The sequence below is a fragment of the Mobula birostris genome, chromosome 2 (assembly GCF_030028105.1).
Source record: "Mobula birostris isolate sMobBir1 chromosome 2, sMobBir1.hap1, whole genome shotgun sequence".
NCBI lineage: Eukaryota > Metazoa > Chordata > Chondrichthyes > Myliobatiformes > Myliobatidae > Mobula > Mobula birostris.
Genome location: NC_092371.1, coordinates 183,053,688 through 183,068,289, shown reverse-complemented (window position 1 = coordinate 183,068,289; position 14,602 = coordinate 183,053,688). Strand labels below are relative to the sequence as shown.

At 42.2% G+C, this 14,602-nt stretch overlaps 1 protein-coding gene across 2 annotated transcripts in view; it reads left to right on the top strand.

Moving 5' to 3' along the window:
- Positions 1-11,557: 11,557 nt before the first annotated feature.
- LOC140193948 (peroxidasin homolog) overlaps positions 11,558-14,602 on the top strand; it is a 291,164-nt gene continuing 288,119 nt past the window's right edge. For both annotated transcript variants that reach the window (XM_072251154.1, XM_072251153.1), the window contains exon 1: positions 11,558-11,827. In XM_072251154.1, coding sequence (XP_072107255.1) covers positions 11,658-11,827 — 170 coding nt within the window. In that variant the 5' untranslated portion in view covers positions 11,558-11,657. The remainder of the gene's footprint in view (positions 11,828-14,602) is intronic.

Here is a 14,602-nt window from a genome sequence, read left to right as displayed (position 1 = left end):
TAATCAATCAGAACAAAGAAATGCTTATATTCTCTTTTTCATATTATGCCGTTGCTTACTAAATGGCTATAGGGATCAACTAGCTGAACATAAGGAAAAGAAGCTGGATTAGGCCATTGGTCCCATCGAACCTGCTCTACCACTCAATAAGATCATGGCTGATCTGGCTGTGGACTCAGCTGCACCATCCTGCATTTTCCCTTTAACCCTTAATTCCCCCGGCAATGCAAACATCTATATACTGTGTCTTAAATGTATTTAATGAGGTAGCTTCTACTGCTGTCCTGGGCAGTGAATTTCTAGTTCAAGTTCAAGTTTAATTATCTATAACCCTACATGAATATAGCCAAATGAAACAGCACTCTTCCAGGGCCAAGTGCAAAGCACATTACCAACAGCACACAGTACACATAGCACATAGCACAAAGGCATATCTGATTATGATTTCAGAAAAAACATACAGTCACAAATAGAAAAAATATTTGTGCTATGTCCTTGCTATGTCCAAGTCCTTGTGTGGCATGATGAGGTTGATGGTAAGTTATTCTCGTCCAGTTTGTTCTTCTACCGAGTGAACACTACTCTCAGGATAAAGCATTTTCTCCTCATCTGCATCCTACATTTATTCCGCTGAACCCTGATGCTATACGCCCTAGCTCTCATCTCACTCACTAGTGGAAGCAGCTTTCCTGCCCCTATATTACATTTCTGACCCTTTCATAAATTTCGTTGGAATTCAGCAGGTCAGCTGCTGAGCTCCTCCAGCATTTTGTGTGCATTATTCTGGACTTCCAGCATCTGTGCAATCTCTTGTGTTTCTAATCTTTTATAATTTATATGTTTCTATAAGATCCCCTCTCATTCTTCTGAATTTCAGTGAATATAGTCCTAGGCAACTCTGTCTTTCCTTATAGGCTAACCCCTTAAAATCTCCAGCATCAACCTATTAACCTTCCTCTGCATTGCTTCCAAAGCCAGTCTATCTTTCCTCAAAAAAAAGGAGATCAGAATTGCACGCAGTACTCCAGGTGCGGCCTCACTAATATTCACTGGTTGCAGCATAAACACTTTGCTTTTAAATTCCATCCATTGCACTGGCAATTGAAGCAACATTTTACTTGCCTCCTTGATAGCCTGTTGCACCTGTGTATCAACCTTTTGCAATTCATGCACAAGCACTCCCGTCCCTCTTCATAACAGCATGCTGCAATCTTTTACCATTTAAATCATAATCTGATCTTCTATTTTCCTTCCAAAATGGATGACCTCACATTTATCAACGTTGTACTCCATCAACCAGGCTCCTTCCCACTCATTTAACCTATCTATATCCCTTTGCAAACTCTCTGCATCTCCAGCGTAATTCATTTTTCCACTCAAGTTATTATCATCAGAAAATTTAGATTTGCAACATTTGGTCCCCTCTTCCAAACTGTTAATGTATGTATAGTACTGTGCAGAAGTCTTAGGCACGTATACTGTACATAGCTAGGGTACTTAGCTGTCTAAAAGTCTTTTGTGCAGTACTGTATTTGTCAATGAGGAGCATAAAGCAAGATTGTTAACATGGCAAGAGCAAAGGATGTTGGGAATGATGATGGTAGAATGCCATGGGTGGGCTGTGGGACAGGTGGCAGAGAAAGAGTGCTGTGGTGGAGGTGGCACGAGTGCAGACACACTCAGCGTTGAGACACCAGGCAAGGCCATTTGATTCCAGACAATTGGTTTATTGATCATTACAGAATGTCTCTCTGGTGCATCCCGCTCCTTCCCCTCTCCCTTCCTCTTTTCCAAATCATAATTCCTTGCTTCAGTCCAAAATAGAGACCTATATCAGAATCACCACTCATATGTCATGAAATATGTTTTTTTTGTGGCAGCAGTATAGTGAAATACATAAAATTACAACAGTACTATGCAAAAGTCTTAGGCACCCTAACTATATACATATGTGCCTAAGAAGTTAGCATAGTACTGTATGTTGTGAATAGCTGAAAATGTTAACAGATTCAGTGCCTTCTTAGATCTCTCAGCTCACTCAGTTCTGTAGCCATCTACAGCCTTGCTTAAGATAGGTTAAAAAAAAAGCATTATTTAATTATTTTATATTTGCTGGATACTTTAATAATTGACCAGTATTTTAATAATTTTATAATCATCAAGTTAAAAGACAATAATTAGTTGTATATTTGAATTTTAAGAAATTTAAATGCATCTGAATATGATGGATATTAAGAAACTTTACAAAATGGTAATGGTTTTGGATTTTTGCCAATTTTTTCTCCACCCAGCAGTGGCTGTGGAAATTCTGGAATGTCTGACAGAATGGAAACCAAGATTACCCGGGTGATACACAGCTCAGTAGAGGTGGAATTTAGCACTTATGTTTTATTCAAGGCTGAAGAGATGACAGAGATGATTGATGATGGCAGGGCCATAGATGGTGTCCATATCGACTTTATCAAGGCAAGGCCCCACATGATAACCTGACATAGTGAGCTAGCCAACTGGTTACACAATTGCTTAGTGCTAAGACTCAGAGGGTGGTATCGGAGAGTCATTTTTAAAATTGGTGTCATGTGATGAGCAATATGCTCCAGACATCTGTGTTGGGTCTTCTGCTGTTTGTCACGTACACTAACAACTCAGACGAGAATGCAGGTGGCACGATTAGAACGTTTGCAGATGACACCAAAACTGGGGTGGTGTGGAGGACAATGAAGAAGGCTATTGAAGATTAGAACAGGAATTCAATAACCAGGAGAGTAGTCCAGGGAAGAGCGGATAAAATTTAATACAGACTAATGCAAAGTGATGCATTTTGGGAAGTGAAACCAAAATAAGATACACACTGTAAATGACAGAGCCCTGGGAAAGTGTTGTTGAACACAGAGATCAAAAAGTAGGGGTACATAGTTTCTTGAAGAAGGTGACATAGTTAGACAGGGTGGTGAAGAATGTATATGGTCTGCTTGCCTTCATCTGACAGGGCATTGGGTCGTCAGGTCACAAGACTTTGATAAGACCATATCTGGAGTATTGTCTCAAGGTTTGGCCACCTTGTTATTAGAAAGGATATGATCAAGCTAGAGATGTTCACAAGGATATTACTCGGACTAGAGGGCTTGAGTTATAAGGGGAGTCTGGATAGCGTGGAGTTGTTTTTGCCAGAGCAAAGGAGGATAAGTAGTGACACTGTAGAGCTATACAGAAATATAAGGGCCATATGCTTACTAGCTAGTTGCAGTCATGATTCAGGTTATGGGAGCCTAAAACCATAGGGCATGGATTTAAGGCGATTAGGTAAAGATGTAAAGGAGCAAGATTGTCACACAGAGGATACTGGGTGGATGTACATAAAAATACAAAGTTTAAAAGACATTTGGTTGGTACATAGATAGAATAGTTCAGAGGGATATAAGCAAAATACAAGCAGACGATATTGTCTTAGGCAGGCACTGTGGTTAGCATGGACAGTGGACTGAAGAGTCCTTTTTCTGTACTATATAATTCAAGATACAGAGCAGATCCCTAGGAGATATTACAAGGCACAGCCTGCCAAAAGGAATAAATACTCTTATCTCTACTCTCAGCTTTCTAGCTCATAATCAATTGTCTACAATTTTTACAACACTTCAACAACTTTACAACCACTTCTACTGTTTTTGATCAAAGGTTCAGGAGCACTGGGGGTGGGGGGAGGGGACTTCCAGTTTATGTTCAACCACCATAAAATACTTGTTAACATTCTGTAACTTTAAAGAGATCAGTTGTATGCTTTAAATTACTATTTACTCCCTTGTTTCAATCATCAATTACATTTATCTTTAATTGCAGCAAATCCCACAGGCATTGCCAAACACTGAGAATGCTTTTTCTCATTTCAAAATTTCTTAATCTTCAAATATGTTTGTTTAATTTCATATCATTCCACAAGAATTTTCAAGCTGGAACTTGCTTAATAAGTTCTTGCATTCTAGTTTCTGTATACATTCACTGAATGCAGCATTCCTTTTTATTGCCCTATCAAGACTATAAAAGTGTGCGAAATTGAAATGCAATTATGGATATGTTTGTCTATTTCTCCATTGTTCAAGATGTCTTCAAAGGATATTATATGGCTTATGGTTAAAATAGTATTTGAGTGTCATAGCATGTATTGGACGGGATTGGTCAGCTTGGAATTGTAGACCATTTCTAAATATAAAGTGAGCATTTGTTCTATCAATTAAGTTTAGAAAGTCAGAAATGCTTGCTTTTTTTAAAAGATCAATAACAATAATGGCATGCACATATTTGGTGATATTGTGGATAGTGTTGAGGGTATTGTAGGTTACAATGGGACATTGAATTGATCAGAGCTGAGCTGAGAAGAGGCAGATGCAATTCAATCTGGAAAAGTGTGAAGTGATATACTTTGCAAGGTCAAACTTGAAGGCAGAGTATAAGGTTAATGGCAGGGCTCTAAGCAGTGTGAAGTAACAGAGGGATCTTGGGTTCTGCATCCATAGATTCCCTGAAAATTGTTGCAAAGGTTGATAGGGTTGTGAGGAAGGCATATGCCGCATTGGCCCTCATGAGTCGAGGAATTCAGTTTAAAATCCATGAGGTAACATTGCTGATCTGTAAAACTCTGATTCGACTTTACTTGCTGTATTGTGTTAAGTTCTGGTCGCTTCATTATCGGAAGGATGTGCAAACTTTAGAGAGGGTGCAAAGAAGATTTATCAGGATACTGCCTGGATTAGAGAACATCTTTTATGAGGAAAGACTGAGTGAGCTGGGGCTTTTGTCCTTGGAGCGAAGGAAGATGAAAGGTGACTTGATAAGGTGGTAAGAGGTATAGATAGATTCATGGACAACAGCACCTATTTCCTAGGACAGCACTGGCTAATACAGGAGTTATAATTTCAACTGATGGCAGCAAAGTATAGGAGGATTGTCAGAGCTGGTAAGTGCATGGAACATGCTAGTGGGGTGCTGACAGAGGCAGATATATTAGCGACATTTAACAGACTCTTGGATAAGCTCATGGATGAAAGAAAAATGGAGGGTTATATGGGAGGGAAAGGTTAGATTGATTTTGGAGTAGGTTAAAAGGTCGACACATCACCAAGGGCCTAAGGACCTGTTCTGTTTCTATGATCCATGTTCTATTACATTGATTCCCAGTCCTCTGTGAGTGAAAATCTCACCATTCCAGCAACTCAGTCAAACATAGAAATCTCTACTCCAGGCTGCTGTCCTAGCTAGAGTTATTCCATCTTCCTGTTCACTCCTGAAGCCATTATAGGGTAAGCTTATCCTATAATGGCTTCAAGAGTGAACCGGAAGATGGAAACAGAATAAAACTTAGCAAATTTGTTCAGTCTTACTATAATTTCTCATCATTGGAAGGTTTTCTCTATACCAATTTCTCCTCTCTCATAAGTTTCCTATCTGGTACTATCTCTCAACTATCATCAGTGAAAAATAATAGTCATAGTCATATTCATACTTCATTGATCCTGGGGGAAATTGTTTTTCATTACAGTTGCACCATAAATAATTAACTAGTAATAAAACCATAAATAATTAAATAATATTATGTAAATTATGCCAGGAAATAAGTCCAGGACCGGCCTATTGGCTCAGAGTGTCTGACCCTCCAAGGGAGGAGTTGTAAAGTTTGATGGCCACAGGCAGGAATGACTTCCTATGACGCTCTGTGTTGCATCTCGGTGGAATGAGTCTCTGGCTGAATGTACTCCTGTGCCCAACCAATACATTATGTAGTGGATGGGAGACATTGTCCAAGATGGCATGCAACTTGGACAGCACCCTCTTTTCAGACACCACCGTCAGAGAGTCCAGTTCCATCCCCACAAGTTCACTGGCACTACGAATGAGTTTGTTGATTCTGTTGGTGTCTGCTACCCTCAGCCTGCTGTCCCAGCACACAACAGCAAACATGATAGCACTGGCCACCACAGACTCATAGAACATCCTCAGCATGGTTCGACAGATGTTAAAGGACCTCAGTCTCCTCAGGAAATAGAGACGGCTCTGACCCTTCTTGTAGACGGCCTCAGTGTTCTTTGACCAGTCCAGTTTATTGTCAATTCGTATCCCCAGGTATTTGTAATCCTCCACCATGTCCACACTGACCCCCTTGTTGCAAACAGGGGTCACCAGTGCCTTAGCTCTCCTCAGGTCTACCAGCAGCTCCTTAGTCGTTTTCACATTAAGCTGCAGATAATTCTGCTCACACCATGTGACAAAGTTTCCTACCGTAGCCCTGTATTCAGCCTCATCTCCCTTGCTGATGCATCCAACTATGGCAGAGTCATCAGAAAACTTCTGAAGATGACAAGACTCTGTGCAGTAGTTGAAGTCCAAGGTGTAAATGGTGAAGAGAAAGGGAGACAAGACAGTCCCCTGTGGAGCCCCAGTGTTGCTGATCACTCTGTCGGACACACAGTGTTAAAAGCACACGTACTGTGGTATGCCAGTCAGGTAATCAAGAATCCATGACACCAGGAAAGCATCCACCTGCATCGCTGTCAGCTTCTCCCCCAGCAGAGCAGGGCGGATGGTGTTGAACACACTGGAAAAGTCAAAAAACATGACCCTCACAGTGCTCGCTGGCTTGTCCAGGTGGGCGTAGACATGGTTCAGCAGGTAGACGATGGCATCCTCAACTCCTAGTCGGGGCTGGTAGGCGAACCGGAGGGAATCTAAGTGTGGCCTAACCATAGGCCGGAGCAGCCCCAGGACAAGTTTCTCCAGGGTCTTCATGATGTGGGAGGTCAGTGCCACCGGTCTGTAGTCATTGAGGCTGCTGGGGCGCAGCGTCTTCGGCACAGGGCTGAGGCAGGACGTCTTCCACAGCACAGGAACCCTCTGGAGCCTCAGGCTCAGGTTGAAGACATGGCAAAGTACTCCACACAGCTGAGGGGCACAGGCTTTGAGCACCCTGGTACTGACACCATCCGGGCCTGCAGCCTTGCTTGGGTTGAGACGTTTCAGCTGTCTTCTCACCTGTTCAGCTGTGAAGCCCACCGTGGTGGTTTTGTGTGGGGAAGGGGTATAGTCATGAGAGCAGGGTGGGGGCTGTGAGGAAGGGTAGGAGGGGAGAGTGGAATATGTGTTGGTTGGGGGCCGACAACAGATTACTCATATGGGGGATGGGCAGGGGCCACAATGTCAAATCTGTTAAAGAACAGGTTAAGTTCATTGGCCCTGTCCACACTGCCTTCAACTCCTCTGTTGCTAGTTTTCCGGAACCCAGTGATGCTCCTCATCCCCCTCCAGACCTCTCTCATGTTGTTCTGCTGGAGTTTCCACTCAGGCTTCCTCCCATACCTGTCTTTAGCCTCCCTGATCCTAGCTTTCAGGTCCCTCTGTATTGCCCTCAGCTCCTCCCTATTTCCATCTCTAAACACCCTCTTTTTAGTGTACAGGATGTCCTTAATGTCCTTTGTTACCCATGGCTTGTTATTTGAATAACAAAGGACAGTTCTTGTTGGAACATTGCAATCCACACAGAAGTTGATGTAATCAGTGATGCATTCTGTGAGCCCATCAATATCCTCTCCATGTGGCTCACAGAGTGCCTGCCTGTCTGTCACCTCAAAACAACCCTGGAGTGCCTCATAAGCCTCCTCCGACCATGCATAGCCATTTGTCTCTGCTATTTTCCGGACACTGCTGTGCAAGCTATTGATTGCATATTTGCCTGCAGTATACTGAAATCCATTTTCTGTTTAGTGGAGGGGAAGCTTTTTTGATATTTTGTCAAGAGGATGAGACTGAAACATTTCTGTGAAAGCTGTGATATATGATGCCATCTTTGAAGCATCCAATTCTGCACGAAGGTATGTTATTGTTAAAAGGTCTAGGGTTCAGTGCAGTCAAGTTATAGTAGACCATTAATTATATTGCTCTGAAATCAATTTGAATATAATTGCATTCCTACCTCTCTGGGTAACTATCCTCATTTTCAGAAGTCTGCTTTTGAAGTAAAATTTTGGCCATGTCCCAGAGGAAGACTTTTGATTGAAATGTGAAAGATCTACTTAAAACTTATGCTGTTTTGTTTTGCAATTCCCATTATTCGGCATTTCCCAATCATCTTATAAGGATTTTAACTTGATCCTTTATTTATCCTAGAACTTACATGCTTGCTCTAAAACATGGCATCTGCTCAGCTTTTCTAATTGTCCTGACTAATTAATTGTTTAAAATGAACCTATAATCCTTGCCAAGACAGTTTTGGCCAGTATTTTGCTATCTTGCCTCTGATTCCCTCTCCAATGACTTGGACAGAACAATCAAGGCTATTGCTGCTAAAAGTGTGGTGGACTGTAGGTTTCACAAGTGTTCTGAAATAAATTCCCTACTTGTTCACTCAGATGAAAATAAAAATAAGAAGGGGAAACAAAGGAAATAAGTGCCCTACAGCACTGAAATAAGCTCTTCAGCCCACCTGGTCCATGCTGACCTGGTCTTCTGCCTATTCCTACCTACCTGCCTCTCAAACCCCTCCCATCCACATACCTATCCAAACATCTCTTAAATGAAACACCATTCACCACTTCTGCTGGCAGTTCATTCCACATTAGCTCCTCTGTTTGAATGAAGTTCCACGTCAGATTCCTCTTGAATATTTTATCTTTAACTGTAAACCTATGACCTCTAGTTCAAGTCTCACCAAACCTCAGAGGGAAAAAAAAGCCTCTATGCATTTACCCTACCTACACCCCTCATAATTTTGGACACTTCTAAAAGATCTCTCCTGGTTCTCACGTGCCACTGAGAATAAAGCCCTAACCTATTCAACCTTTCTCTGTAATTCAAGATTCACAGTGATCCAGGCTCCCACTCAACTTGCCATGCAGGGCTTGTCCATGCATCTGGCCAAATATTTATTCCCTAACACTACAATCACAGTCACACCACCTCCACCACCTTGCCTAGCAGCTTGCCTCCATGCACCCACCACATTGTAAGTTGCCGCTCACGTCCCTCTTGAGCTTGCTCACCTCACCATAACCCTACGTTTACAGACTTAGGAGATGAAGAGAAACTGCTCTTCCCAGAGAGTGGTAAATCTGTGGAGTTCTCTGCCCAGGAAAGCAGTCGAGGCTACCTTTCTAAATATACTCAATGGCCACTTTATTAGGAATGAGAGTGTCCCTAATAAAATGGCCACAGGAGTGGAACCCAGTGTGGTTGTCTACTGTTGCTGTAGCCCAACCGTTTCGACATGTGTTTTCAGAAATGCTGTCCTGCACATAACTGTTGTAATGTGTGGTTATTTAAATTACTGTCGCCTTCCTATCACTTTGAACCAGTTGAGCCATTCTCCTCTGACCTCTCTCATTTACAAGGTGCTTTTGGCTACAGAACTGCCATTCACTGGATTTATTTTTTTTTTTCACACCATTCTCTGTAAACTCCAGAGATTCAGGTCCTCAAGACACACCAACATCCTTGCAAATTTTCTCTGCACTCTTTCAACCTTGTAAGTAGGTGACCCAAACTGCACACATTACTTCAGGTTAATTGGACAATCATAAATTGTCCTTTGATTTGACTAGGGTTAAGTAGATGCATTGGGCCAGAAGGACCTTCTATCTGGTAAGCTTCCTCCAGCACACTATAGCCTGACTCACTCTCTGTCCTCCTCCACACACACAGAGATCGGTGCTGGGTCCATTGTTGTTTGTCAATGTGATAATGTGGTTAATTGATACAGTAAATTTTTGGATGACACAAGATTGGTGGTGTAGTGGTCAGCAAGGAAGATTATCATGGATTTCAGTGGGATCTCAACCAGCTGGAAAAGTGAGCTAAAAAATGGCAAATGGAATTTAATGCAGATGTTGAATGTCAGTAGGATCAACCAGGGTAGGTCTCACACAGTGAATGGCATCTTTAAGTAAAAAATAAGAATATGACCCCAGTGAGTTAAATTGGAGTTTGGAAACCTGGGCCACTGTGAGTTTAATGGGAACACAGGAAATGTTAGCTCAGCTCAGTGAGTTGAGAGAGAGAATGAGAACTCAAGCACTGGTGAGTTGAAAAGGGGGAATGGGAAACAGAGTCTTGGCGAGTTGGATGCATAGGAAAATGAGGCCCTGGTGAGTTGGAAAAGAAATGTGGGAAAAGAGGCACTGGTGAGTTGGGAGTTCGAGAACTGCTTCCTATTGAAAGAGAGTGCAAGAATGTGGATCTGATGAGTTTAAAAGGAGCATGGAATCTGAGAACATAGTGGGTGGAAAGGGAGTGTGAGAATCTGAGGTCTGTTGAGTGGGAAGACAGCACAACAATCCTTACCTGGTGAACCAGATGCCCAACTATCGGATAGCAGATGATGTAATTTTTATTGTATATTTAAAATGCATTCTCTGCATCCATATGCACAACATATTTCTGCCCCCCTTCTTTCTGTCAACATCTCTATGAAATTTGGGAACCTTCGGCGGGTATTTCCACTCACACCCCTCTTTACATCAGCAGCACAACAGTGGTAACTGCTAGCAGTTTCAAACTCCTGGGAGTACACATCCCACACAACCTCTCATGGTCTCAAAACACATCCTACACAGTCAAGAAAGCTCATCAGTGCCTTTGCTTTCTGAGGACAATGAAGAGAGCTGGACTATGCACATCAATATTCAGGACCTTTGAAAGTGGACAGGAAGGCTCTTCAATGCGTAGTCAAAACTGCCCAATGCATCACCGGCACCAGCCTATTATATAAAGAAAGGTGCCAGAAAAAGGCCAGGAATATCATGAAGGATTCCACCGGCGTTGCTCATGGACTGTTTGTGCCAGTCCCATTAGGGAAGTGAGATGCAAAGTAGCATCCATGCCAGAACCACCAGACTCAAAACCAGTTACTTTCCCCAAGCAGTAAGGCTGATCAACACCTCCACCCACTAACCCAACTCACCACCACTACTTCTCAATTCCTGTCAGTCACCGTACGTAGACACACCTGTACCTCGCGTAACTTTATGTACAATCAAACTATGCATATAATCCATCCTGTGTATTTATATTTATTGTGTTTTATTGTATTTTTAATTTTATTGTGATTTTATATGTGGGATCGGAGCCGAGTAACAATTATTTAGCCCTTCTTTATACTTGTGTACTGGAAATGACATTAGCAATCGTCAGCGATTGATCCTTCAGCGTAGACGTGGCCAGATTTCAATGATTGGAGAGGATAAAGGGACACACGGCTCTAACACTACCGTTCCAGCCCAAAGACCAGGACGCTTGAAAGAAACACAACCACCCACTCCTAAAAACAGACGAGGGAATAAGTGGCCCGCGACGAGCAGGGCGCACGGCACCTATTCCGCTGGGAGCTCCGTTGGCCCGCACTGCCCTGCACCGCCCTAACATTGGTGTTAAAGGACAAATCAGCATCTTGCCACCGTAGAGAACAACCAAACCTTGCGGCCAGACGTTCTTCCCACTGATTGACTGCGCTGGACTCGCTCACTGTCAATCAGTAAACGTCACAATGCTGGGCTTGGTTGAGCTGCGGGGGTGGGTTCTTTTGTGAGGTGGAGTGTTCTCCGCCGCTTCTTGCCAGTGTAGGGATTTACTGCAAAAAGCGGTGGGGATTAAGTGTGAACGAGCGAGTGAGAGCGGCGACGATGCCCTGGAAAACCCAATCTTTGCTCTCCATAGCATGGCTCTTTCTCGTCGCTTTCCCGCCGTGGGTTACTGCCTGCCCCAGTCGTTGCCTTTGCTTTCGTACGACGGTGAGGTGCATGCATCTCATGCTGGAGAATATACCTGCTGTCTCCCCGCAAACTACAATCCTGTGAGTATGGAGCGGCGGGATTGCAACTCTTTAAGGGAGAGGGTAGAGAAAATGCTTTGTTGCCTTGCCGGAGGGATTAGAAGCAATGGAACTCGTTCTTATCTAAAACCACAACTTGGTTCAGCGTTATTACAGAGAGCAGACAGAATGGAGAGTTTTACAAAAGTTTTAATTTAAAAGCATTTGTTTGGATGTAGACATTTGAATATTTTTCTGCACCTGTGAAATTCTCTGCATTGAAAGGTTTTGTTTTATAGTGCCAAACTTGAAACTTAAAGCTTTTTGAACTGTGTTTTTGCTGAAGGATTGGAATATGGTGGTTGAAAAAGTCTTTTCATGCATTTATCAGAAAAAGGTAATTGATATAGCGCGATGAGCATAATGATGCTGAATGTAACCGCTCGCAGCATTTTCCGCATGTCAGAGAGGATCTTAAATATATTTTATCATGTAACCTAAAAATCTAATTTTAAAAGCAGGAGAACGGATAACAAGAACACACTCCACGAAAAGAAAACTACTTGAGCTATAAATGACAAAGGTCTAAAACTTATTAAAAGCTGCCTGCTGGAGTTACCCTGCAGTTAGGTACTTAGCTCCGTTGACTCCGATGTAACCCACTGAGCAACCTTTCTATGTGGTGTAAAATGTAATGTTCTGTCCGTGCTCTGGAAACTATCGTTAACTGGACCGAGGGCAGTTTTAAAAAAAATAAAAGTGGCTGTTTCTCAAGAATGCTGAAATTACGGTGTTTGAAATGGCACAAAGTTGCAGGCACTTTTGATTATGAATCAATGGCGATGTACGTAATGGAATTTACTTTGGAGTTGGCCGACTGACTCGCCCCCCCCCCCCCCAACACATCTTTCTGGCTTACGTTAGAAGGACGTTAACAATCTGTTAAAATTATTGAATCGGGAAGAAATATTTCCAGCAAACTAGAGCTGCATAATACTGCAGTCGCTGGACTCTACAGTCCCTCTGTGGTTTACATATTGCTTGTACCAATCTGCTTCTGGGCGAGGTTTTAGAACTCCTAATAGTTTAAAATCATCCAGTATGAAAACTATTTTTAAACGGAGTGAACAAGAATCTGCCTCGTAAATCTGTCTTCAATGTTACTGTTTTTGGTCTACCTCTTTTGCTCTTAACCCCTTGCCCTCTTGGAGCCTCTAGAATCTGTTTCACTTAATATAAATTTACTTAAATGGATGCTCTTATTCCGGTGAGGGCAAAAGGTTAATATGCATGTAACTGAGTTTGACGACACTGTTTTGTGGACCATGTTATTTTTTTTCACTAAGTAGAAGGCTTGAGAAAAAAATTGAGTATTTGAAAAATCTGTGAGTCATCAGGCAAAATGATTCTTCGTTGGGATTCGTCCCTTGACCCAGGGTTGCTTCAGATAGTGTTTGCATCTTTCCTTCCATCTGCTGTCTTTTTGTTGCGCTTTTATTGTAAGATATTTTGTTTTAACTTTTCAACCATTGATATGAAATGCTGTACTGTAGTGCTGGGGTTCAATGGGTAGTTATCTGGCAGTATTCTGTGCAACTTGTAATGAATGAGGTTTACTTCAACATTATGTAGGGGGTTTGTGGAAATATTCTCTGAAAGGGAGACGTTTTTTTCTCTCTGTAACAACTGCAGATATAATTAGTGTAAGCAAACATGAAGAGGCAAACAAGAAAGACCAGCTGATCCACCCCTTCATGTGGTTCCTGGAAAATGATGAAGAGATTTTCTTCTAATCCACAACAGCCAAGTAATTTTCCAAGGCAGAGGAATAATAACAAAAAGTATGGCATCAGGGGACAGGAAATCGAATAAGTGTATATAAACTGTCACACTTGCTCCGCTATTTTATTAAGATCAGGGATGATATATTGCATCTATCCCATTTTCCATATCTGTGATGTCCTTATTATTCAAAACACAGCTGATCTGTCCTGAAAGACTGGAAAATTCCAAAGATTCAATATCATCTGTGTGAAATCATTTTTTTCTTATATCACTTCTTTTGAGACTGTGTCACTGGTTGTTCATTCCGAACAGTCACCACCCTGTTTGGGGTTGGGGGGGAATAATATTACCCCTCAAATAATCTTTAAATTTCTCCACTCTCACTCTAGCCAGGGGAAACATCTGCTATATTAGTGAGCACTGTAAGAATTTTTTATATTTCAATGAGATAGCCCCATTTGTCTGAACTGAGGATTTTGACCCAGTCTGTTTGTTTTTACCTCATAGTTAATCTAGGAAGATGAGCAGGAATATTAGTGCAGGATTCTGAAAAGTTTACGGGGGTTAGAATGGGAACCATAAGAAGAAAAGGGAGTGGTAGCGATAGTTGGAACCGAAGAGGAGGTGGGGTTGGATTCCGTGTGTGATGTTGGCAGGTGGAGGTGGGCGAAATGGACAAAGATGTGTGAAGGGGGACAAAATTAGGAGATCACAAGGAGAAGGGGAGGGGGCAGGGAGAGGGGAAAAACAGTGTGTTTCCTAAAATTGGAAAAATCAATATTCATAACATTGTGTTGTAGACTGCCCAGGTGGAACATAATGTATTGTCCTCCAGTTTGCATTGGTCTGACAGTAGAGAAGGTTGGACAAATCAGTGTGGGAATGACAAGGGAAGTTGAAATGGTCTCCAACCGGGAATAAGGAATGGTCATTGTGGATTGAGCATGGATATTAGTGAAATGGTGGCTGAGTGTGCATTGAGTCTCAACGATGTAGAGAAGCCATGTTAGGAGCACCAGATGCAGTGGACAA